General features: G+C 42.7%; 1 protein-coding gene across 6 annotated transcripts in view; it reads right to left on the reverse strand.

Moving 5' to 3' along the window:
- Nucleotides 1-1,821: 1,821 nt before the first annotated feature.
- The window catches only part of LOC106600469 (signal peptide peptidase-like 2B), a 60,100-nt gene continuing 34,221 nt past the window's right edge, over nt 1,822-27,700 (reverse strand). For 2 of the 6 annotated variants that reach the window (XM_045714853.2, XM_082973512.1), the window contains exons 9-16: nt 20,976-21,057; nt 15,480-15,554; nt 15,251-15,313; nt 14,990-15,089; nt 10,259-10,336; nt 9,940-10,100; nt 8,591-8,657; nt 1,822-4,220 (exon numbers count right to left, since the gene is read on the reverse strand). In XM_045714853.2, coding sequence (XP_045570809.1) covers nt 4,144-4,220; nt 8,591-8,657; nt 9,940-10,100; nt 10,259-10,336; nt 14,990-15,089; nt 15,251-15,313; nt 15,480-15,554; nt 20,976-21,057 — 703 coding nt within the window. In that variant the 3' untranslated portion in view covers nt 1,822-4,143. The remainder of the gene's footprint in view (nt 4,221-8,590; nt 8,658-9,939; nt 10,101-10,258; nt 10,337-14,989; nt 15,090-15,250; nt 15,314-15,479; nt 15,555-20,975; nt 21,058-27,700) is intronic. The other 4 variants (XM_045714854.2, XM_082973513.1, XM_082973514.1 and 1 more) reach the window with 3 other exon arrangements.

Consider the following 27,700-nt stretch of genomic DNA (forward strand, 5'->3'; position numbering starts at 1 on the left):
TCCTACCCTTTCCAGTCTAAAACAGCAGCCTGAAATAGTGATTTAATTAGGATCCCCATTAGTCGATGCCAATTGTGACAGCTAGTCTTACTGGGGTCCAAGACAATACAGACAAAATACTTTACAATTTACATTTAAAAACATTAACATGTTTGTTTGCATCTATCAGTTACACATTTCATGTCAGTACATACACAGAAAGGTCACATGGAGAGGCGTTGTGAGGTGTTGCTTTTGTTTTTTTAAACCAAGTTTGTTGCTCACTTGCGCTATATGAGATGGAAGTGAGTTCCATGCAATCATGGCTCTGTATAATACTGTACGTTTCCTTGAATTTGTTCTGAACCTGGGGACTGTGAAAAGACCACTGGTGGGGTAAGTGTGTGTGTAAGTTGACTATGCAAACAATCTGGAATTTAACACATTCATGTTTCTTATAAAAACAAGAATTGATGCAGTCAGTCTTTCCTCAACTCTTAGCCAAGAGAGACTGGCATACATATTATTGATATTAACCCTCTAATTACAATTAAGAGCAAAATGTGCTGCTCTGTTCTGGGCCAGCTGCAGCTTAACTAGGGCCTTCTTTGCAGCACTTGACCATATGACTGGACAATAATCAAGTTAAGATAAAACTTGAGCCTGCAGGACTTGCTTTGTGTGTGTTGTCAAAAAAAGACAGACAGACCTCTCCCCATCTTCACAACTCTTGAATCAATATGTTTTGACCATGACATTATACAATCTAAGGTAAAACTGACTGCAACTCTTTGTTTAGGGCTGCTGTGCTTGCGTACACCCCCAACACACACTGCGACCAAAACATTTTAGTAACCCACCCTCGTGACAGCAAAAAGAATTTACGTTTTAACGTTCCTTTCCTGGAATTCTGCACATTTTGCCATAGGATGTAGGCAAAAGTTCGCTTTTTTATTGAATTTTTCTCCCCATTTTCGTGATATCCAATTACGATCTTGTTTCATTGCTTCAACTCCCCAAAGGGGTTGGGAGAGGCGAACGTCGAGTCATGCGTCCTCCGAAACATGACCCACCTAACCGCGCTTCTTAACACCCACCCGCTTAACCCGGAAGCCAGCCGCACCAATGTGTCGGAAACACCGTTCAACTGACTACCGACGTCAGCCTGCAGGTGCCCGGCCCGCCACAAGGATTCGCTAGAGCGCTATGAGCCAAGTAAAGACCCCCGGCCAAACATACCCAAACCTGGACGACGCTGGGCCAATTGTGCACCGCCCTATGGGACTCCAGGTCACGGCCGGTTGTGACACAGCCTGGGATCGAACCCGGGTCTGTAGTGACACCTCAAGCACTGCGATGCAGTGCCTTCGACCGCAGCACCACTCAGGAGGCCCCATGTTTGCAGTTAATATAACTGATGATCAATGGCTCCACCCTGTCGGTAATTAGACCATGCTTACGATAAGTTTAGATAGCTGGCCGCTAAACTAATGTACCAGTCTTAAAGATTTAGCTGACATGGGCCAATTGAGTGACTGCTGATTCGCAACCACATTTTTTAATTTGGTCCTTGTGTATTGTATTATTCTAACTATCAGTTGAGACCCCGACTGAGTTACAAAAAAATCGTATTTTTTTATTTGTCCGAGGGCCTACAAAAGGGGGGGACATGCAGCCCGCCAGTTTAGACCATGGTCAAAAGTAGTGGACTGTATAGGAACTAGGGTACCATTTGGGATCCAGACAAAAATATTGTGCAAATGTATCGAGTAAGTCACTAGAGAATTGAGACGGTTGGTAATTATTATGAGACACCCACCAAACAACATCAAAATGATAAAATGATCACTTATCGTAGTTTAATTAAGAAACAAACTAACACAGCATGAACACAGTACTCTGTCTTCATAAAGCAATATGCACAGAGACATTCAAATTGTAACCATGGATACAAGTAAGGCCAAAACCCATTTAAGACAATATTGAATATTATAACCAAATCGATCAATCTAGGGGGTTTGATTCAATCCGTATTGCTGAAGTTCAGCACTATTGCGCACTTGAAATAAAGGTAATTTCAGATTGAGCCATTATATACAGCGTTTACCATGAATGCAGCGAGAATGTTGCCTTTCAATTTCAATTGTGCTATAGCGCTGAACTTGTGATATGAATTGAATCGAGCCCTAAGTCTCCTTATAACCCATGTGTTTATATGGTAGTTACGTACTGGTAAGTAGTTCGTGTAATGAATTAGGTAAACAATTTAAGTTGTAAGTACTATGTAAGAATGTTTTCCTAGCTGCCTACAATGTAATTAAACACATACAGTACATGGGTTTACACCTAATATAAAGTGGAACCACAACATCTACTGGAAAAAGAGTGGGGACAACATTAATTGTTGCAACCTTAAATGTATATAAAAGACAGCCTGGATCAAACCAAACCTATAGCAAGCAAAGGTAAGATAAAAAAAATATATATATATTTTGGGAAGATTTCCCAGACACAGATTAAGTGTTATTCTGGATTTATAAACACTTTACATGAAGATTCTCCACAAAGCTTGCTTTTTAGTACACTAGGAAAGTGTCCCTTTATGCCCTAAATCAAAAATCATTATTATCCTATACCTTTGGCTGGTTGAGAATCCATGATAGCACCACATGAAAAAGGGTATGTCTGATACTTCAGTCATCTTTGATGTATAGAGGACAGGCCGTAGTGTGGCTCTTTCGTTCTTCATGGCTTTTGACCAGGGCCCTATTTAGGGAACAGGGTGTAATTTAGAATGCCCATATTGACCTTCTAGTAGTGTAGATTATAATGGCTGCCAGGCCTCCATTAAAAAAAAGAGATTCAATGGGACTCACCTGGTTAAATAAAGAGTAAAATGTAAAAATTGTTGAATGCTTTTCTGCATAGAATTGGTGGGGGAGACAAACTGAACAGGATGGTGTCGAGGGTAGGGAGTTGAGCAGGGCAGGTCATGTGTATTGGATGCGATTCAAGCTGACTACATGGGAGATGCATGAACATAATCGGCTACCACATCATATGGGGTTGAACAGGGCAGAGTAGGCCATCTATAGTGGTGTGACTCAATTTCAGTCACGGGGGTCTAACTCATGTGGGAAGGGCCAGGGGTGTTGGTTAGTGTAAACCTTTATTTCCAACCTACCTCATGTCTGATTGGAATAGCTGAGAAGGGAACAAGACTTTGGCATAGTGTATGGTGTGGTGAGAAAATTAGACATACTTTTTACTTAGAGAATTGTCTATTGTTATATGCTAGTGTTTTTTTCCCTGATACAATCTTGTCGACAGCTAAGAGCCGTTTGGGTGCAAACGCAGCATGCGACATCACATTTTATCTATCTGCCAGAACTCAGCTGTGTGGAAACTTTCAGAAATGAGCACATATAGTGTGAGCTGTGGCAAATGCCGTTATCACGAGGGCTTAACCGTCTATCTTAATCTGCACAGACAAACTAATTGCCTTTTACACACTGTTCCCCGCCCCTGTAAATACATCTACTAACTGCCACATATACCAAGAGGTTGTACTTTCATATAAAAGCTGAGACCCAACTGTTCGTTGGGCTCCAAAATCTGCACAATTGAGTGACTTAACCGCTCCGTTTTTGCAAATCTTATAATTAAGTTGTTTGAAGAATCAGGTCTCTTCCTTTTCGTTAGAATTTCTACGACAATGGTAACGAGGGACTAGGTCAGCGTAGGTCGAAGCTATATTGTGCTCTTTCCCTGCCTCAGCCTGGCTTAGTGTTTTTTAGCCTGGGTTAGGTCTGGCTCATTTACCAGGACTCCCATGGCTGATCCTGCCGCCCCAAGGCTATGAAGAACAGCCACTGTAGGTTGGGTTCCCTCTTTCCGTCCCGCTCATCCATTCTTCCCTTTCATCCATCCTCCCTTCCTCTTTACACACCAAGTGCACTGAAATGTTCAGAATTTCTGTCCGTTACGAATGTATAAAGTTCCATTGAGAACCTTTGTAAAAAAAACTAAAAAAACTATAGAAACTAAATGAATAAGAAATTGGCATCCTAGAAATCCTTTATTCTGATTTGCTGGCATCTGGAGGGGGTGTGTCCTGAAGTGGGGGAGGAAGAGGGTCCTCACTCTGCTTCAGGACCTTGTAGTTCAGGATTGGTGAGGGGCTCCTCTATGGGTGGTCCTGGGGTTTGCGTACAGTTGATTGGTTGCAGAACTATGGGAGGCTGATAGGGACAAACAGAGGAGAGATATCAGACCACTGTGGAGCTAGTCTGAGACAATAAGCACACAAGACAGTTTATGCAGAATACCAAAACATACTGCCATTCCTCTGTCAACAAGTCAATTCTAGATCAATGGACTAAATAAAACCTTCATTGTATTTCTATTATCACAGCAACCCACTGACTGGAGGAGTGTGCTACTATAGCAAGCTTGTTAGTGCTCTAGTATCTGTGCATTAAAGATTTTGACGATGAGTAGGTGTCTCTAACGCCCAGGAACCTCTGATTCAAACTCCGATTAGACAGCTCCGCAAGAGTTTGTTCCTCACCAAATATGGAGTTTCGTTGAGAAACTATCTTCATTTACTTCTGTTACGGCCAGTATGTACTTCCAAAAAAGGTCTAAATAAAAATGTACAAGCAACCAAAAAAAATGCCTATTTGGCACCTGCAATCACTCATTACTGCAATGCACAGGTCGGAAGTCTACAACAGCAGAATACATTGAAGGTACTGAAGATAATTTTTTTCGGGTTCTTGTATATTTTTTTAGACGGACATGCTGGCCGTAATGGGAGTAAATGAAGATTGCTCAGAGAAACTCCATATTTGGTGAGTAACGATCGTATTTTGACAACGTTTGCAGAGCTCTCTAATGGGAGTTTGGAATCGGAGCTTCCTGGGTGTTAGAGAGGAGACATCTTTAAACACACATTTTTTAGTTATTTAACAAGGCAAGTCAGTTAAGAATTTGTTCCTATTTACAATGACGACATACCAGAAGGCAAAGGGCATCTTGCGGAGACGGGGGCTGGGATTAAAAATATATAGGACAAAACACACAGCACTACATAAAGAGAGACCTAAGACGACAACATAGCATGGCAGCAACACAACATGACAACATGGTAGCAGCACAAAACATGGTACAAACATTTGGCACAGACAACAGCACAAAGGGCAAGAAGGTAGAGACAATATCTCACGCGAAGCAGCCACAACTGTCAGTAAGAGTGTCTATGATTGAGTCTTCGAATGAAGAGATGGAGATAAAAGTCGCTAGCTGCAGCAAACTGAAAAGAGGAGCGACCCAAGGATGTGTGTGCTTAGGGGGCCTTTAACAGAATGTGACTGGCAGAATAGATGTTGTATGTGGAGGATGAGGGCTGCAGTAGATATCTCAGATGGGGGGAATTAGGCCTAAGAGGGTTTTATAAATAAGCATCAACCAGTGGGTCTTGCAACAGGTATACAGAGATGACCAGTTTACAGAGAAGTATAGAGTGAAGTGATGTGTCCTATAAGGAGCATTGGTGGCAAATCTGATGGCCGAATGGTAAAGAACATCTCGAGAGCACTCTTCCCTGCCGATCTATAAATGATGTCGCCATAATCTAGCATGGGTACGATGGTCATCTGAATCATGGTTAGTTTGGCAGCTGTGGTAAAAGAGGAGAGATTACGATAGAGGCAACCAAGTCTAGATTTAACCTTAGCCTACATCTTTGATATGTTTTGAGAAGGACAGTGTACCGTCTAGCCATACTCCCAAGTACTTGTATGACATGACTACCTCAAGCTCTAAACCCTCAGCGGTAGTAATAACACCTGTGGGAGGAGGGCATTCTTCTTACCAAACCACATGACTTTTGTTTTGGAGGTGTTCAGAACAAGGTTAAGGGCAGAGAAAGCTTGTTGGACAATAAGAAAGCTGTGTTGTGGAGCGTTTAACACAAAATCCAGGGAGGGGCCAGCTGAGTATAAAACTATCTGCATATAAATGGATGAGAGAGTTTCCTACTGCTTGAGCTAGGTTGTTGATGTAAATTGAGAAGAGTGTGGGACCTAGGATCAAGCCTTGGGGTACTCCCCTGGTGACAGGCAGTGTCTGAGACAGCAGATGTTCAGACTTTATACACTGCACTCTGAGGTAGTTAGCAAACCATGCCAAAGACTCCTCAGAGACACCAATACTCTTTAGCTGGCCCACAAGAATGGAATGGTCTACCGTATCAAAAGCTTTGGCCAAGTCAATCAAAATATCAGCACAACATTGCTTAGAATCAAGGGCAATGGTGACATCATTGAGGACCTATAAGGTTGCAGTGACACATCTATACGGAAATCAGATTGCATACCCGAGAGAATATTCTAGATATCAAGAAAGCCAGTCAGTTGATTATTGAGAAGTTTTTCCAACACTTGATAAACAGGGCAAAATAGAAATAGCCCTATAACAGTTAGGATGAGCTTGATCTCCCCTTTAAATAAAGTACACGCCGTGGCTGCCTTCCAAGCAATGGGAACCTCCCCAGAGACGAGAGACAGGTTAAAAAAGGTCTGAGATAGGCTTGGCGGTGATAGGGGAAGCAACCTTAAAGAAGAAAGGGTCTAAACCATCTGAACCAGATGTTTTTTTGGGGTCAAGTTTAAGGACCTCCTTTAGCACCCCGCCTGCAGGGAGAAACTTTGTAGCGGGGCAGGGGAAAGAGGGAGGAGCATCGGGGATAGTCACATTAGAAGGGGTGGGAGATGAGGAAATGTTGGATGGGCAAGGAGGCATGGCAGAGTCAAATAGGAATCCTGACTTAATGAAGTGGCGATGAGAGCTCAGCCATGTGCTCCTTGTCTGTAACAACCACATCGTCAACATTAAGGGACATGGGCAGCTGTGAGGAGGGTTTATTCTCCAGGTCTTTAACCGTTTTCCAGAACTTCTTGTGGTTAGACCCGTAGAGAGAACTGCTCCTTAAAGTAACTAACTTTGGCCTTCCGGATAGCCTGAATGCACTTTTCTAGTTTGCCTGAACGAGAGCCAGTCAGCCTGAGTATGCGTGGGCCGAACGATTTGCCAAATGGCATTCTTGAGGTGTGTGTGTAACTACCAGGTGTAACTACCAGACCACGGTCGAACCAGGGGCTGAATTCTCATCTTCTTTATGGGCGCATATTTGTTAACGATACCCCTGAAAATAAAAACAAATCCAAGCGTCTTCGACAGAGGGGATCAAGCTGATTCTATACCAATTTACAGAGGCCAGCTCATGAAGGAAGGCTTGCTCATTAAAGTTTTTTAGCAAGCGTCTATGAAAAATCAGGACAGGTCGTTTCACTGAGCAGCCATTAAGAACACAGGCTGTAAAGCAGTGATCACTAAGGTCATTACAGAAAACACCAGACTGATACCTATCATGATTATTTATAAGGATAACATCAAGGAGAGTAGCCTTTTCTGGGTGTTTGGAGTCATAGCTTGTAGGATTGGTAATAATCTGAGGAAGATTTAGGGAGTCCCATTGCTTTAGGACTTGGTCAGGTGGTTTAAGCACAGCCCAGTTTAGGTCACCTAGCAGGACAAATTCAGACTTAGTGTAAGGGGCCAGGAGAGAGCTTAGGGCAGGTAGGTTACAGGCCGGTGCTGATGAAGGACGATAACACCCAGCAACAGTCAACAAAGAGCTATTTGAAAGCTTAACGTCTAAAACCAGCAAATTAAATTGTTTGGGGATCGACTTGGTGGAGACAACCGAGCACTAAAGGTGATCCTTCGTAAAGATTGCCACTCCAACACCTTTGGAAAATCTGTATTGCCGAAAAAGGTTAACATTAGTGTTCAAAACACTCATCCTTAATCACGTCGCAGTAATGACCAACACATCTGGATTGCAGCAGTGAACCCACACTTTCAATTGATCAATTTTCGGTAAAAAGCTTCTAGTGTTAACGTGCAGAAAATCCAGGCTTTTCCGAGAGCAGAAATCAGTGAAGCAGAGCACAAGTCAGAATTGAGGCTAGCAACAGTAGAGGGGCCAGGGTGTACATGCACATTTCCAGAAAAAAACCCAGCAGTAAAACAATTAGAGCACGGCTGAGGACAGGGAGAGCTCTGCAGTGTTGACTTAGGACATTTGAATGTTCATTAGATGGCAACAAGATCATATTGTACAGCAATTTCATCAGGTAACATGAATACAAAGCCGGCGAGAGGTGGTTAGAATAGGATGGGAGGCCAAAAGTCTGTGTGACCAATGGAGCAGGGCTGTCCAAACCTGTTCCTGGAGAGCTACCCTCCTGTAGGTTTTCAACCCCAGTTGTAACTAACCTGATTCAGCTTATCAACCAGCTAATTATTAGAGTCAGGTGTGCTAGATTAGGGTTGGAGCGAAAATCTACAGGATGGTAGCTCTCCAGGAACAGGGTTGGACAGCCCTGCAATAGAGAGTCAGAGTCCCAAGTGTGGGAACACACAGACTGGGTAAACAAGCAAGTTCATAGTCAACAAAGCACACAGGAGTCTTGAGACAAACATCATAAAGCACAAGAGAAAAATATAACTTGGGTCTAGCCATTGTAAGTTCAGAGTCACTTGCCCCAACAGTCCATGTGTGCTGGAGGCGATCGAAAGCTCGGGAGAGAAGGGGGAGTGTGGCGGGGTACCTGTACCAGACAGGGGGAGACAACCAGGGAGACAGCAAACAGATCACCAGGTGGAATCCAAGCAGCAGTGCAGCAGGCAATGGGAGTAGGTGAGAGACGTTTGTTTTCTCTGCACAGATGGAGGGGGCTTCAAAGGCCTCTACATTTGGGGGGGGGGGCTGTGAAACTCTCCTGCCATTGTTAGGCCAAGAGTTCACATCTCTCACTTTACACTTCAGTGCTAATTTCAGTCAGATTCTTTCCTAGCAGCTTGATAGCCTTAATTATTAAGCTTTATATAACAAAATTACCTAGAGACAGTAATTTACTGTTTGGTTTCAGAAAGGAGGTTCAGACTGAACATTATTCACTCAGTTGTGTGGTGGATGGTATTTCCAGGTTCCGCTGTGTTTCTTCTGAAGGTTTTGGTTTGTTAGAAGTTTGTTTTCTTGATAGTCCTTGGTGGTAATAGTCCATTCAGGTAATTTTATCAAAAATCAAGGTTTTAGGTATGGAATTGTGAATTGTAATAAAGGTTTTGATGTTAGTATCCTATAATAAGTCCTTGAAAATTTTTGTTTTACTTTGATCTACATTTATCCAACTCTAATTCTATGTTTTTGCAGAAGAACTCAGGAGCCCATGCTCTCTGTGTGTCTCCGTTTCTCTCCCTGACCACAGATAGTGGGGCAGCTTGTTAGCAGAGGTATGGCTGTACATTGAGCAATAGATCTGACACACAAAGGGGGAGGAAACATTAACAGGAAAGCAAGAGCCTTAAGAGCACCTTGTGATACAAAACCCAGTAGCTTCTAGAAACATGTTCACAATTTGCAGTTCAGAGAAAAGGGGTGAGATACAAAGTACAGTACACTCCCTTGTCACCGCCAGATACTATGTGTTGTCAACTACCTACCAAATGGTGTTTAATGACCCAAAACCCTATAACGCATAGTGTCTTTTCTAACACCACAGCATTACAATCTACTGTAAGACAATCTGACTGGTATCTAGCAGCAGAGGACTATAATTATAGTAGTAAAGAATAAAGGCAAGCCCAGATCAGATATCGGCAGCGACATTCATGGACACTGAAGCCCTCAGCAGCCGACTATAGCAAAGAACCCACAGTAAAAAGACAGTATGGGTTGAGAGGGCAGGACAGGGGGAACAAAGAAACCGATATCTAGTTTTCAGGGCTACGGTACTCAACAGTAAACCTAGAATTTAAAGTTTGGTACATAACACTAGACATGCTTCTTTCCGTTCGCGGCGGCGACACTCATATCAAACTGGTAATCACCACAAATCCACTTCCTGTCCAGAATAAGGGCAGCTCTTTGCGCCACAGCGCCACCGCGAGGCTGGAGAGGAGGGTGCAAGGCACCAGGTACAACAGGGCTGGCTGACCCATCTGCATCAGGGCCAGAGCTACAAAGGTGATGAGCAGCCCGATACCATAACCTGGAGAGCGGGAGCAAGGGAGTGGGTGAAAGAGGTAGGGGATGCGTGAATCAGGTGTGTTACTACTTGGTTGGAGCAAATATTGTCTGTTATAGACTACAAACAAAGTCGAATTGACTATCAAAAAGATTATGCAAATCAAAATGTGTTGGTCTTACCGATAGTGCAGGCCAGGAAATAGAACCGTGAGGACTGCATGAGGATGTCAAACCTGTGACAGTAGGCTACCAGCAGACCTGACACACACAGAGAGAGTGAGGCAGAGAGCGAGGTAGAGAGCGAGAGACCATGTCAGCTAAGCCGGGACGAGTTCAGATAGCAGCTTTATCTCGCCACAGAAAGATGCTGTATGATATAGGTCCAGGTCAGGGAAAACTCCTGGCCCTAAATGAGATTTAGATTAGGCACTATGGGTGTTACCTGGTACGAAGACAGGATACAAGAGTAGAGTAAATCAAATTGTATTTGCCACATGCTTCATAACCAATGGTGTAGACTAACAGTGAAATGTTTACTAACGGGCCCTTCCCAACAATGCAAGGAGAAAAATAAATTAATAATAATAATAATAATAATAATAATAATAATAATAATAATAAGAGGAATAAATACACAATGACTAACGATAACTTGGCTATATACAGTACATCAATTTACACACAATACCCCATAATGACGACAAAGAAGAAACGGATACATCACATTTACATAAGTATTCAGACAATTTTCTCAGTAATTTGTTGAAGCACCTTTGGCAGCGATTACAGCCTCGAGTCTTCTTGGGTATGAAGCTAAAAATCTTGGCACACCTGTATTTGGGGAGTTTCTAGCATTCTCCTTTACAGATCCTCTCATGCTCTGTCAGGTTGGATGGGGAGTGTAGCTGCACAGCTATTTTCAGGTCTCTCCAGAGATGTTCGATCGGGTTCAAGTCCGGGCTCTGGCTGGGCCACTCAAGGACATTCAGAGACTTGTCCCGAAGCCACTGCTACGTTGTCTTGGCGGTGTGGTAAGGGTCGTTGTCCTGTTGGAAGGTAAACCTTCGCCCCAGTCTGAGGTCCTAAGCGCTCTGGAGCAGGTTTTTATCAAGGATCCCTGTACTTTGCTCCATTCATCTTTCCCTCAATCCTGACTAGTCTGTCAGTCCCTGACGCTGTAAAACACCCCCAGAGCATGATGCTGCCACCACCATGCTTCCCCGTAGGGATGGTGCCAGGTTTCCTCCAGACGTGACACTTGGCATTCAAGCCAAAGAGTTCAAGCTTGGTTTCATCAGACCAGAGAATCTTGTTTCAAATGGTCTGGGAGTCTTTAGGTGCCTTTTGGCAAACTCCAAGCGGTCTGTCATGTGCCTTTTGCTGAGGAGTGGCATCCATCTGGCCACTCTACCATAAAGGCCTGATTGGTGGAGTGCTGCAGAGATGGTTGTCCTTCTGGAAGGTTCTCCCATCTCCACAAAGGAACTCTGGAGCTCTGTCAGAGTGACCATCGGGTTCTTGGTCACCTCCCTGACCAAGGCCCTTCTACCCCTATTGCTCAGTTTGGCCGGGCAGCCAGCTCTGCCCGGCCAAACTGAGCTCTAGGAAGAGTCTTGGTGGTTCCGAACTTCTTCCAAATAAGAATGATGGAGGCCACGGTGTTCTTGGGGACCTTCAGTGCAGAACGTTTTTGGTACTCTTCCCCAGATCTGTGCCTTGACACAATACTGTCTTGGAGCTCTATGGACAATTCCTTCGACTTCATGGCTTGGTTTTTGCACTGACATGCACTGTAAACTGTGGGGCCTTATATAGACAGGTGTGCCTTTCCAAATCATGTCCAATCAATTGAATTTACCATAGGTGGACTCCAATCAAGTTGTAGAAACATCTCAAGGATGATCAATGGAAACAGGATGCACCTGAGCTCAATTTTGAGTCTCATAGCAAAGGGTCTGAATACTTAGGTAAATCTGTATTTTATTTTTAATAAATTTGCTAACATTTCTAAAAACCTGTTTTTCCTTTGTCATTATAGGGTATTGTGTGTAGATTGAGAACAATTTTGTAACGTAACAAAATGTGGAAAAGGTCAAGGGGTCTGAATTGATGTGCAGGGTTACAAGGTAATTCAGGTAGATACAGTATGTATACTGAACAAAAATATAAAACACAACATGCAACAATTTCATAGATTTTACTGAGTTACAGTTCATATGAGGAAATCAGTCAATTGAAATAAATGTATTAGGCCTTAATCTATGGATTTCACATGACTGGGAATACAGATATGCATTTGTTAGTCATAGATACTTTAAAAATGGACCTCGCAATGGGCCTCAGGATCTCATCACGGTATTTTTGTGCATTCAAATTGCCATTGATAAAATGCAATTGTGTTCGTTACCCGTAGCTTATGCCTGCCCATGCCATCATGGAGCACTTTGTTCATGTCATTTGCATCAACAAACCGCTCACCCACACAACGCCATACACTTGGTGTGCGGTTGTGAGGCCGGTTGGACGTACTGCCAAATTCTTTAAAACGACGTTGGAGGTGGCTTATGGTAGAGAAATTCACATTCAATGCTCTGGTGGACATTCCTGTAGTCAGCATGCCAATTGCACACTCCCTCAAATTGAGATATCTGTGGTGTTGTGTGCATTTTAGAGTGGCCTTTTATTGTCCCCAGCACAAGGTCCACCTGTGTAATGATCATGCTGTTTAGTCAGCTTCTTGATATGCCACACGTATCACGTGGATGGATTATCTTGGCAAAAGAAAAATGCTCACTAACAAGGATGTAAACAAATTTGAGCACAAAATGAAAGAAACAAGCTTTTAGTGCATAAGGAACATTTCTGGAATGTTTTATTTCAGCTCATGAAACATGGGACCAACACTTTACATGTTACGTTTATATTTTTGTTCAGTGTACATATAGGTAGGGGTAAAGTGACTAGGCTAGATAATAAGCAGTAGCAGCAGCGTATGTGATGAGTCAAAGGAGTTAGTGCAAAGGGGGGGTGGAGCGAGTCAATGTAAATAGTCCGGGTGGCAATTTGATTCATTGTTCAGCAGTCTTAATGGCTTGGGGGTAGAAGCTGTTAAGAAGGCTTTTAGTCCTGGAGTTGGCGCTCTGGTACCACTTGCCGAGCAGTAGCAGAGAGAACAGTCTATAACTTGGGTGACTGGAGTTTTTGACAATTTTTTGGGCTTTCCTCTGACACTGCCTAGTGTATAGGTCCTGGAAGCTTGGCCCCAGTGATGTACTGGGCCGTACGCACTACCCTCTGTAGCACTGTACTGTCAGATGCCGAGCAGTTGCCACACCAGGCGGTGATGAAACCGGTCAGGATGCTCTCGATGGTGCAGCTGTAGAACTTTTTGAGGATCTGGGGGGACCCATGACAAATCTTTTCAGTCTCCTGAGGGGGAAAAAGTGTTGTCGTGCCCTCTTCATGACTGTCTTGGTGTGTTTGGACCATGATAGTTCATTGGTGATGTGGACACCGAGGAACTTTTAAACTCTCGACCCGCTCCACTACAGCCCCGTCAATGTTAATTGTGGCCAGTTCGGCCCGCCCTTTCCTGTAGTCCACGATCAGCTCCTTTGTCTTGCTCACATTGAGGGAGAGGTTGTTGTCCTAGCACCACACTGCCAGGTCTCTGACCTCCTCCCTACAGGCTGTCTCATCATTGTCGGTGACCAGGCCTACCACTGTTGTGTCGTCAGCAAATTAATGATGGTGTTGGAGTCAAGTTTGGCCACACAGGCATGGGTGAACAGGGAGGGAACTAAGCACGCACATCTGAGGGGGCCCAGTGTTGAGGATCAGCATGGCAGATGTGTTGTTGCCTAACCTTATCACCTGGGGGGCGACCCTCAACGCCTTGATGATAGTGTTGGAGTCGTGTGCGGCCACGCAGTTGTGGGTTAACAGAGAATACAGAAGGGGACTAAGCACACACCCCTGAGGGGCCCCCATGTTGAGTGTCAGATGTCTTGTTGCCTACCCTCAACACCTGGGAGCAGCCCATCATGAAGTCTAGGATCCAGTTGCAGAGTGAGGTGTTCAGTCCCAGGGTCCTGAGATTAGTGATGAGCTTGGAGAGGATTATGGTGTTGAACATTGAGCTGTAGTCAATGAACAACATTTCTCTTATCCAGGTGGGAGAGGGTAGTCTGGACTGTAATAGAGATTGCGTCATCTGTGGATCTGTTGGGGCGGTATGCAAATTGGAGTGGGTCCAGGGTGTCTGGGATGGTGGTGTTGATGTGAGCCATGACCAGCCTTTCAAAGCCTTTCATGGCTACAGATGTGAGTGCTGATGGATTCTGACTCCTAAACTTGGAATAGTGTTAACTATCAGATATCCTATTGAAATATTGAGTCTAGGGTCAACACCAGAAGTTAATGGTTATCTGTAGGAGGAATGTATATGGTGGAGGGCAATCACATGTGGCAGGGACTGATAAGAGTAGAGAGATGTGGTTTAGTGAGGAAGGGGGCCGAGGTCAGGTCAGGTCACGTCACGCTAAGGGAGAAGGAACAGTTTATGGCCCGCATCACTTAATTTCCTGCCTAACAATAAAGATGCAATGTTTAGATAGAAGGAGGACGTCACCCAAATTGGGATATATCCCAATATATATATATATATAAAAACCACTGGTGGAACCATGTCTTTGTCTTATGCAGCTGTGTGACCCAATGGGTGAATAAACTTGATTTAAGCTTTACTAATCGTCTGTGAGTTTTACTAGGTTCATTTAAAACCTAACAGTGCTATGGGGCGATAGTCATTTAGATAGGTTACCTTGGCCTTCTTAAGCACAGGGACTATGGTGGTCTGCTTGAAACATGTAGGTATAGAGTACAGGGCAGAGTATAGAACAATAATGTTACCTGGTACTAAGATGTCTCCAAATCCCAGCAGAGAGAAGGGCCTGTCACAAAGAGCCAGGGGGGAGGAGTTGAGGCGGGGCACTTTAAGCACCATAGGAAGCTGGAGAAAGGACAGGAAGGACAGCGAGCATAGATTAGTACATGATTTCTTACTTCTATTACTATATCGGTTCAAGTGAAAAAACAACTCGTGACGCCAAATCAACAACAAAACATATAAAATCAATTGATTGACCGATTGATTAATGATGTCAACTGTACCTTTTCATGTGTGGAGGAGTCAGAGGGACCAGCCGCAACCTCCACCATTATACTCTCACCACTCTGAAGAGAGAAACACAGGAAACATGGTAGTGGCTTAATGTATGGTACATTTATCTAGCAAATTCTAGTTATTTAAGTTCGTCCTGTAACAAAAAGCGTTTTCGAATGAAAATGTATCATTATTTCTTATTGAAAAGTTGGGCTCAACCATGAATGACTGACGTACCTTGGTAAAGAGAGGTGTAATAAATACAAAGAAAATATCGTAGACAAATAGGGTCACCAACAGCATTGTGCAGGCCTGGAAGAAAGAACATGGAAGAAGACATTAATATGACTGTCTTTTCATGCCCATGGTTAGATACACAGGTCATTGAGTGTCATAGAGCCCCGATTTGTGGTTAGGAAAGTCCTGGTCATTAACACGCATGCATGATCATCAGTACAACTCGTGACCCTAGTTAGTTATTTAATGTGGTCAGTACCATAGACATAAAATCACTTTAAAAATGATCGCCAGACAATCCATGACAGACCGATCGACTTTGTTGGATACGGACTTAAACCTGTTTTAACATAATTGTATAATTTGCCTAGCAGTAGTAATTGTGTTATGGGTTAGATGGAATGATCTGTGTGCATTGTATTTGGGCAGAGAGAAAGTACAAAGGCCTGTCTCTGAGGGCAAGAATCATTCCATAAGGTTTGAATAGGAGCCAAGTGTCTGGTGATAGAGCAGTAATTTCAATCTATAACCGTGTCTTATATCTTTACTGTTTTATACCATTAAATACTCTTAAGATGAATATATAGCACATTAAATAGACATGGAGTACCAGTCCAAAGTTTGGACTTAAAGTTTTTTTTTATTTTATATACACTGCTCAAAAAAATAAAGGGAACACTTAAACAACACATCCTAGATCTGAATGAAAGAAATAATCTTATTAAATACTTTTTTCTTTACATAGTTGAATGTGCTGACAACAAAATCACACAAAAATAATCAATGTAAATCCAATTTATCAACCCATGGAGGTCTGGATTTGGAGTCACACTCAAAATTAAAGTGGAAAACCACACTACAGGCTGATCCAACTTTGATGTAATGTCCTTAAAACAAGTCAAAATGAGGCTCAGTAGTGTGTGTGGCCTCCACGTGCCTGTATGACCTCCCTACAACGCCTGGGCATGCTCCTGATGAGGTGGCGGATGGTCTCCTGAGGGATCTCCTCCCAGACCTGGACTAAAGCATCCGCCAACTCCTGGACAGTCTGTGGTGCAACGTGGCGTTGGTGGATGGAGCGAGACATGATGTCTCAGATGTGCTCAATTGGATTCAGGTCTGGGGAACGGGCGGGCCAGTCCATAGCATCAATGCCTTCCTCTTGCAGGAACTGCTGACACACTCCAGCCACATGAGGTCTAGCATTGTCTTGCATTAGGAGGAACCCAGGGCCAACCGCACCAGCATATGGTCTCACAAGGGGTCTGAGGATCTTATCTCGGTACCTAATGGCAGTCAGGCTACCTCTGGCGAGCACATGGAGGACTGTGCGGCCCCCCAAAGAAATGCCACCCCACACCATGACTGACCCACCGCCAAACCGGTCATGCTGGAGGATGTTGCAGGCAGCAGAACGTTCTCCACGGCGTCTCCAGACTCGGTCACGTCTGTCACGTGCTCAGTGTGAACCTGCTTTCAACTGTGAAGAGCACAGGGCGCCAGTGGCTAATTTGCCAATCTTGGTGTTCTCTGGCAAATGCCAAACGTCCTGCACGGTGTTGGGCTGTAAGCACAACCCCCACCTGTGGACGTCGGGCCCTCATACCACCCTCATGGGGTCTGTTTCTGACCGTTTGAGCAGACACATGCACATTTGTGGCTTGCTGGAGGTCATTTTGCATGGCTCTGGCAGTGCTTCTCCTGCTCCTCCTTGCACAAAGGCGGAGGTAGCGGTCCTGCTGCTGGGTTGTTGCCCTCCTACGGCCTCCTCCATGTCTCCTGATGTACTGGCCTGTCTCCTGGTAGCGCCTCCATGCTCTGGACACTACGCTGACAGACACAGCAAACCTTCTTGCCACAGCTTGCATTGATGTGCCATCCTGGATGAGCTGCACTACCTGAGCCACTTGTGTGGGTTGTAGACTCCGTCTCATGCTACCACTAGAGTGAAAGCACCGCCAGCATTCAAAAGTGACCGAAACATCAGCCAGGAAGCATAGGAACTGAGAAGTGGTCTGTGGTCCCCACCTGCAGAACCACTCCTTTATTGGGGGTGTCTTGCTAATTGCCTATAATTTCCACCTGTTGTCTATTCCATTTGCACAACAGCATGTGAAATGTATTGTCAATCAGTGTTGCTTCCTAAGTGGACAGTTTGATTTCACAGAAGTGTGATTGACTTGGAGTTACATTGTGATGTTTAAGTGTTCCCTTTATTTTTTTGAGCAGTGTATATTTGAGATTCTTCAAAGTAGGCACCCTTTACCTTGATGACAGCTTTGCACACTTTTGGCATTCTCTCAACCAGCTTCATGAGGTAGTCACCTGGAATGCATTTCAATTAAAAAGGTGTGCCTTGTTATAAGTTAATCTGTGGAATTTCTTTCCTTCTTATTGCGTTTGAGCCAGTCAGATGTTTTGTGACAAGGTAGGGTGGTATACAGAAGATAGCCCTATTTGGTAAAAGACCAAGTCCATATTATGTCAAGAACAGCTCAAATAAGCAAAGAGAAATGACAGTCCATCATTACTTTAAGACATGAAGGTCAGTCAATCTGGAAAATATCAAGAATTTTGAACGTTTCTTCAAGTGCAGTCGCAAAAACCATCAAGCGCTATGATGAAACTGGCTCTCATGAGGACTGCCACATAAAAGGAAGACCCAGATACCTCTGCCTCAGAAATTGAAGCCCAAATAAATGCTTCACAGTTTAAGTAACTGACACATCTCAAAATCAACTGTTCAGAGGAGATTGTGTGAATCAGGTCTTCATGGTCGAATTGTTGCAAAGAAACCACTACTAAAGGACACCAATAAGAAGAAGAGACTTGATTGGGCCAAGAAAAATTAGCAATGGACATGAGACCGGTGGAAATCTGTCCTTTGGTCTGATGAGCCCAAATTTGAGATTTTAGGTTCCAACCGCCATGTCTTTGTGAGACGTAGAGTAGGTGAACGGATGATCTCCGCATGTGTGGTTCCCACCGTGAAGCATGGAGGAGGAAATGTGATGGTGTGGGGGTGCTTTGCTGGTGACACTGTTGGTGATTTATTTAGAATTCAAGATACACTTAACTAGCATGGCTACCACAGCATTCTGCAGTGATACGCCATCCCACCTGGTTTGCGCTTAGTGGGACAATAATTTGTTTGTCAATAGAACAATGGCCCAACACACCTCCAGGCTGTGTAAGGGCTATTTGACCAAGAAGGAGGGTGCTGCATCAGATGTGCTGCATCAGATGACCTGGCCTCCACAATCACCCGACCTCAACCCAATTGAGATGGTTTGTGATGAGTTGGACCGCAGAGTGAAGGAAAAGCAGCCAACAAGTGCTCAGCATATGTGGGAACTTCTTCAAGACTGTTGGAAAAGCATTCCAGGTGAAGCTGGTTGAGAGAATGCCAAGAGTGTGCAAAGCTGTCATCAAGGCAAAGGGTGGCTACATTGAAGAATCTAAAATAATTTTTTGGGGTTACTACATGATTCCATGTTTTATTTCATAGTTTTGATGTCTTCACAATTATTCTACAATGTAGAAAATAGTACAAATAAAGATAAACCCTTGAATGAGTAAGTGTGTCCAAACTTTTGACTGGTACTGTTTGGGAAGGGGGGCCTAGTCCAGGGGCGTAAATCCCGGGGGGGACGGGGGGGACACGACCCCCCCATCCTGGGAAAAATATGATTTGTCCCCCCCCCCCCCAATATATCACTGAAACATAACTATAACTACTGAAACATAACTAATAATTTAAATAATATTAATAATACGCAATGAAAGCAATTGTGCTGATTATAGACACTTAATTGCGCGTTTTTAAGTTTCAAAAGATTGCGACCCCCCCCCACCCTTTGCCTCACAATGGTTTGATCCACTGTCAGTTCCTTAGTTGGCAAGGTAACAGAGGGGTCGTATCCACTGTCTGAAAGGCACTCAATGAACGTAACTGACGTGAAGTTAATCCAGTCAATCGCGCACACACACTAGCTGAATATGCAGAGCTAGCACGCAAATATTAGCTATTAAGCTAGCTAGTACCTATTCCATTTATGTGGCCTCGTCAAAGATGGAATCTTTGCTATCGTCAATTTATTCCAAGATCAGCAAGCAGATGATGCAAGTTAGTGCTTCAAAGTCCCTGTGATAAGGTTAGCGATAAACTGGAGTCCAAACTGAACAGAACTACACTCTCTTCTACCATTGTCTTAAATATATTTAATGGTCTCGTTGCAAAAGCTAAATTGTCGCAAGGGAACTTTTATTTATTTATTTGTTTTATTTCACCTTTATTTAACCCGGGTAGCAAAGATTATAGCAAACACCACTGAAACGGAATTGGTGCTCGCTAGCTTTGCAAATTCAGCTATTGTTGGAAGCCAGCCAATATGAAACAAACTATTAAAATTACAAAAGGTTGCCGCATATGTTGTGTAAATGGTGAACTCATACAGCTGTCAACTCTTGTCATTTTAATCCGTTTCACATTTGCTAGCTACCTTTTAGATCGAAGCCCAAATAGAATGATAAAAGATAAGATGATAGAAGCCCATCTCCTACTGTAAATAACCTACACACTGTGTGTGTGTGTGTAGCCAGCCAGCCAGGAAGAAAAATGGCAGAAAAATAAAAGACGGACATCAGAGTATTTTTCAGTACACCAAAACGCAAAGTAAGAACCCTAGTAGCCTAATATCTCAAAGACTAGTCGATAAAATGTTCATAAGAAAGAAATGAAATTCTAATGGAAATGTTTCACAATGATGTCATTAGGTAGAGCAGGCAACAGATGGCACACAGACAGCAGAGTTGGGGACAGATATGCAGGGACAGACTGGCAGAGACAGGGAGTCTCAGGTAAGTTTGTTGAGTCTTTGTTTGGCAACATTATGAAAGGTTCTCAATTTTTTTTACTTGTAAAATAGGAACATAATTGCAAAATGCCATGGATACCCCCACTCTCAACTTAAACTGGTGACTGAACTAAGATTTGTTAAAGGCAATGGTATTGCTGTTGTGATTAGTTGTGTAGTTTTGGGTACCGGTAGTTAGGAGTACGGCAAACACCTTATTTCTTTGGTTCCTCAATATACATTTACCATATTACAATGTAGGCTATGTGTTACAGCACTACTTTTGGTGTCCCCCTCAGGAATTGCTCTTGAGAAAATGTCATGTAATTGTCCCCTCCTAATTTGATATCAGATTTTCGCCCCTGGCCTAGTCGGAGGTTATAAATATGTGCTTGTAACGTTGTATCTTGTCTTGGAAGCTACAACACCCAGTACGGTGAATAAATCTAGCCTGAGCTTTCTTTGATATCTGTCTGGATTATTGAACCATAATGTAGAAACGAACAACTTGAATGGGGATACCATTCTAATGATTGTACTTCTATGGTCAGTACATTATAGAGCTCCATCTATACTGGTGTACCCATAGAAAAACATATAAAGTAATCTTATTATAGGATCTCTATACAGGTGTACCCACCTTAAATGTGGGCAGTCTGATAGTCTTGAGCATGTAGAGACAGAAGGCTATGCCCAGGGCATCCTGTAACACCCACGCCCACCTAGGTGAGGGGACACACACACATATACATAGGGATTCGATCAAGCAACCTTATGGTTACTGGCCCAACGCTCTAACCAACGCTCTAAGGCTACCTGCATCCCCCAAATTATTAGTTTTATATATTTTTATATATATAAAATAATAGCCAAATTATATATATAAATAATAATTTGGGGGATGCAGGTAGCCTTAGAGCGTTGGTTAGAGCGTTGGGCCAGTAACCATAAGGTTGCTTGAACGAATCCCTGAGCTGACAAGGTAAAAATCTGTCGTTCTGCCCCTGAACAAGGCAGTTAACACACAGTTCCCCAGTAGACCGTCATTCTAAGCAAGAATTTGTTCTTAACTGACTTGCCTACTTAAATAAAAAAAAATTAAAATCAGGCTTTTGGCCGATAAAATACATTAAAAAAACGACAAATAAAATTGCTGCCAGTCAATTGTCCATGAGAATAAAAAAATCCCATAGCAAAATACAGCTTTTTCAAATATTCGTTCATGAAAATACCAGTCGATGATAAGTATATTTGACCGTACTGCTATGGGATCGCCCATGGCTCCTCACTATGCTAATTTGTATGTGGGTTACATGGAGAAACAGTCTATTTTCAATCCTCTCAAAAATGTTTTCTTGCCTAACATCATTATTTGGAAATGGTATATTGATGATATTTTTGTTCTGTGGAGGGGTGATGCAAAACAGCTCCAGGTGTTCCATGCTTTTCTTAACTCCTGTTCTGAGCATCTGAGATTTACTATGTAATCTGATACGTCAAATCAGTTTTCTTGATCTTCTGATCTTGTGTGAAGATAATGTTCTATACACTGATCTTTACAGAAAACCTAATGATCGTAACAGTTTCACCTACTTCCCTTGAAAAACAGTCTGCACTACAGCCAATTCTGTCCAATCAAAAGAATTTGTAAAAAAACTAATCAGATGTCGACAGAAATATGGCTGAGACGCAAAGAAAATTCAAGGAGAGGGGGTACAAAAATGGTGAGATTAATACTGCCATTGAGAAAATTCAAAACAAAACGAGCCATGACCTTTTTCAAGGTCAGTCTCGCAAAAAGAAGCATTCTTGCATTCTAACTACCCGCTATTCAAAGTGCTCTTAACAAATTAAGGGAATCGTATACAAACATTGGCACATTCTATGATCCGATGATAGTATCGGTAATGTGTTTTCGGACCTCGGTCGTATTATCGCAGGGCAGAAACCTCAGAGATCAATAATTGATTATCTTAAAATTGAAAAATTGTCACATATATGGTTCTTCGTCTGTAGGATTCAATTGGTAAACTCTGATTTACCACCCCAAGATATCCCTGCACAACGTGTATTGCGCCCCTAATGGATGGAAACTGCAAGTGTAATGGCTGTGCTCAATGCAATGGCCCTTATAAATGTAGATCCTTCAAACACCTCCAAACAGGGAAACAGATCCCAATCAAAAAGTGTTATCACGTGCTCCACTAAGCCAGTTATTTATCTTATAACTTGTCCATGTGGTAAAAATGATGTGGGTAAAACAAAGCGCGAATTAAAAGTACGTATCTCAGAGCATCGTAGCACCATTAGGTGCAATAACTCGACATACCCAGTTGCGGCCCACTTTTTGGAAGCAAACCACTCGATTTCGTCTCTATGTTATATTGACATCGAACATGTCACCCTCCCTAGGAGAGGGGGTGACCTCGACAATTTATTATTAAAACGAGAGGCTGCCTGGATCTTTAATTTAAAGACCCTTGCTCCCTTCGGTCTCAACATAGACTTTTATCTGAAGCCATTCTTGTGATTTTGCTATTGTAAATGTTTGTAGGCTTATGTTGCCAAATTATATCTATGATCGTATGCTATCCATTTATGTTTTTTGTATGCTATGTTAATATATTCGGATTAATCAATGATATCAGGCCACACCCGGCCATGATTACAGACACCTGTGTGTGTCTTTTGACACTATATAAAATGAGTCACCCCGCAGTGTTTGTCATTATACCCTGATGAAGACAGCTTGTCTGTCGAAACGTTGGACATAACATTTTTCCATCTGAGCTCCTAGAGTGTGCAGCTCTCCTTTATTTTTTTTTAAAGTGTTCCACTCCGCTAGCTAGTACCTCGCCTAAATAGGTGTGCGTTTCTTTCGCCTCTATTTGACCGGTCATGCTTATCAGTCTGTGTTTATTTGCATAATTTAGTGTAATTAAATTGGCGCGTGTGTATTTTCATTAGTCGTTATGATTCTGAAATCATCACACGCACATAGCATACAGATACAGAGCCTATTTTAAACGAAAAATCAGAGTGCGTGAGAGCTGCTGCTACATCTCCTGTTGCTGCTGGAGAGAAACGTGCTTTTATAAGCCCAATCATTGCGCAACAATTCTAAATGAAATCTCATGTTAAAAACAGATTCGATGTTCACGATTAAAAGAGCTGCTCTTTTTATTTCTCAACTGGTAATTGAAGCACATAGGCAACAGTAGGAAGGCTTCAGCGAGTCACACTTTACAATGTGAGCTGGAGACAGTATGCATTTTGAAAACATATACCAAATTGTGTGAAACCTGAATGTTTTACTTCATATTACAGGAAAATAAATAAAAAACATGACTGAAACTTAAGTCAATCTCTGATTGTCTGGGGCCAAATTAACCTCCCCTTTCATGTATGTAAGTCAGTCATGACTATCATGCTTTGATTCAGAGGTGTTGGGTTAAATGCGGAAGACACATTTCAGTTGAATGCATTCAGTTGTACAACTGACTAGGTATCCCCCTTTCTTTAGGGAAAGAGGATAATTTTGTACATGTATTAAACTGAGTTTGACTAATTCCAGTCCCCTTGCTTATGGGGTCCGAGGTCCTCCCCGGATAATTTTTATGTAGAAGGACTGAAAAGCTCATTTCTGGTGATTTTTAAAAAGGACATTCTACTCCAAAATGAATGAAAATAAAATGACGCTGACACCATCTAAAATATAATTTCCACCTCCAGAAATGGCCCCAATAACATATTGGTAAAATGATGGTACAATTATTAAGTTATTGGACCATGCATATAGCCTGTGGTCTATTATCAGGTGTGCTATTAGCAAAAAGCATGATCACCTGTAGCCTAACTGATGCAGCACAGTGACTATAAAATGTACATAGGGTGAAGCATGGGGTTTGTCCATCTGCATTTATCCCATTGGATACAACATCCTAATTGTTATTATTAAAAATGTATATTAATTATTATTCACTTAAATTTGTTTTTTTTCGGTTTCTATTTCAAAGTATGTCATTGCCCCTTTAAGAGCTGTTTTGCGCAGCTGCGCCTAAACCATTCCTGAAACTCTGGTTGTAAAACGATGCCACGCGCGCAATTGAAGGAGCAGAGAAATAAACGTGGTAGAAATGTAAAACGGACAAAAATAATTTCAAAAGTGTTTTCCAGCGATTGCATTAAGAATTGTTGTGCACTGACTGCTTGTCAAAATACAAATGTTTCCCTCCTATGGGTCTCCCAGCATGAATGCACCTCGAGAGGAATATTACTCTAACATAGAACACACAACAACAAGCAGACTAGGTCACTAGGTAAACTATTCTACTATGGGGTTGTCTGATTTAGTTTTCATAACATTACATGGCAAAAATAGTAGAACTGGAAAGTCTGTTTGGAATAGGCTATCCTCGCACAGAAGGACACGCTGACCAATAGAATAGGTCAACTTTTCTACTATGGGATGTCATGACTGTCCTGATCAGGTCAGGGTACAGGAGACCACCACCCTACAGATTATCTCCCAAAACCCCAACGGGAGGAGAGATCTAGGGGTCTGAAGATGTGGGGGTTTTATGACCCCTCACGCCATAATAAACCTTAGGCCACAGAGAAATTCCTTTGTCCTCACAATGGAATTCTGGCCTCAGAACATTAAACATGCAATAAAGGGACTTTGGAACAATGGTTTCCGTCAGCCACAACGGTGGTCATGGCGAGAGGTGGAATATGAAAATGTATGTAACTTTTGAATTGTTTTTAAAGGTTAAGAGATTACGTTATTATGAAAACATTGTACCTTTAAGAGTTTTCCCAGTATATGCCTGATGTTTATACATTGTACGTTGTGTGGAAAATATCCAAATCAAAGAGAATGTTTTGGTAAAGATGAGATGTGAAGGTAGTGTCTAAAATAGGATTTTAGTCAAATCTAGGCCTTGCCCCTTAACTTGGTCCGCCCAGAGAATTGCCCTAAAGGCGGTTACGCCCACTTCTGACCCAAGGGTATAAGACAGGAGAGTGGAGAATTAACATAGGAGACTAATTAACCCCAAGCTGCAGCGAAGGTCTAACAAAGTCAACGAACCCCAAAACGAAACACAAGGTTGAAGACAAAGACATTTTTTTCTACACGAGCTACGGACGAGTAGCTGTGTCTAAGCGGGTGAATTCAAGCCGAACCACCCAGCCTCCACTCTCCATTGAGTTGTGGTATATACACCGTTCGAGTCCGAAGCTGTGAGCTCTGAGCTACAGAGCTGTCTGTCCTCAGAAGACCCCTTTCAGATCAAGGGCGAGGGATCAGACCACTTAGCCAAGAAGGACACTGACATCGTAAGGACAACCAGAGAGTTGCGCCGGAGAAGTGCGTCATTGAGAAGCCTAAACGACCCACGCGGAGCTTCCCACCTGATACCTCCAACACGTAATTACATCATTATATTCTGACCCATAAGAGCGGCAGTTCGGGGCAAGGCTAGGTTTAAATAAGCATAGCTGACAAATGAACCCAAATGTATATTTCTCTCGTGTACTTCCTTTGTTTCTCTCTCTTTTAAATCCCCATTTTGGGTAACACGCACCATAGTGTGTTGGCCCGTTATACTAAGTCCTAATCAATCGCTAGACTGTGTTTTGTGTATGTGTATTTTTATCATCATTTTAGCTTGCTAGTAAATAAATAATCAACTAAGATTGGTGTGGTAAACTCATTGGTGAAGCCCGGGTCCGTGCAGATTCCCGGATTATGCGACGTTCAGAATGAGACTGTAGAGGAAATTGATTAATTTAGCGACTGTTGTAAAATCGATATTCTGATATCCTTTGAGTTAATTTGGGAAATAGAAACTCAATCAAAATACTGTTCCCATGGTGCCCCAGGTTGATGAGTTAATAATTGCTTGATTCAGTGCTTAATTCATTTAATCACGCAATTATAAACCGTTAATCATTCGATGAGCAACAGTCGTCACATTAACTAATACAACGTCACGACATATGGTGCCCCCTGTGGGGAGTCTAAGATAGGACTAGGCCGCACTGTTGGGTTATTCCATATCAATTGTGTAGCAAGATACATACATTCCATTAATAGCTATAGGCAGGACTAGTGCGGGAGAGAAGTGTGTGTGTCGTTCCATTTCACCCAGATACTGGTCGGAATAGAATGACCCCGGTTGTATATCTGACCAAAGCAGTGTGAAGGGGGGGTCTACTGAATGCTACGAGCTAGGACATATGTACCAGCCGATGTAGGCATTCTGAGAAATAATACTAGTTGGGCCTAACGTAGTGTTATTTCTGTCGATCGCTTTCAGGAGTGATCTGACTCGGTCATAAGTAATTCCTAGAGCAGAGGACATATGAGCCAGCCATTACGGAAATTAGAGTAGATCTATTCGTTTGACCGAAGCGAAGTTATTATCTCTCTACCTCTCGCGTTTGGTAAACGGGAAGAGGTTAAGGGTTGAACGTGAGACGTCACCAAGTAAACCTGTTCACTTGTTGGAGGGAAGTAGACTTTTTAACAGTATTGTAAAATTCTATTTTCACTGGTACCCTGTCGATTTTAGCTTGTGTTAACAGTGACCTCCGGTGGTGAAGAATCACCAGTAATTATTTTTAAATAATTCAGGTTATGCTGTACGATATCTAACCAGTCTCAACTGATTGGATATCATTGTCTCGTTCAATTTAATATACATTCAATTGCTACACTACCTGTCCAGGTTGGTTATTGGAATAATACGCAAACTAATGTGTTCTAACCAATGAGACATAGTTAAACTTCTCAACGTTAACTTAGAGATAGCAACTCTTTCAGGTGAATTAAAATTAAAATTCCCAAATAGCCTATACAGGTTAGATTTATCATTAAAATCGATTTAATCAATTAAACCTGTTTTGGCAAGTTAAGTAATAACCAACTCACATTACTGACCCAGTCTTGATGATTCATTGACGTTTACAAACTGAGTTAAATCGTGTTTGCAGCCTCCAACTAAAAAACCCAAACATTACGTAAATTGAAATAACTGACAATCATAATAATGAGCAATCCATCAGATGGGTTTCCACCCATTTCCCCTCTAATCAGTGGACCTTCACCCACGGAAAGATTGATCACGGACCTCAGCAACGATGCAAATCCTAACTATGCCGAGGGGCTGAAAATGTTAGATTTCAATGCCATAAGCGAGAAAAATGCAGACATTGCGACAGACGCTCTTCAAAATAGACCATCAGGCGGAGGCCTTGTGAAGGTTCTCTCCAGTTTAGCCCTCAACTATGCCCACCAGCAGAGATGGACAGTGCACCAGAGGCACGAGCAGGAAGCTGGGGAGTTCAAGGTACAGGTGG

Source organism: Salmo salar, chromosome 03 (assembly GCF_965601325.2).
Source record: "Salmo salar chromosome 03, fSalSal1, whole genome shotgun sequence".
NCBI lineage: Eukaryota > Metazoa > Chordata > Actinopteri > Salmoniformes > Salmonidae > Salmo > Salmo salar.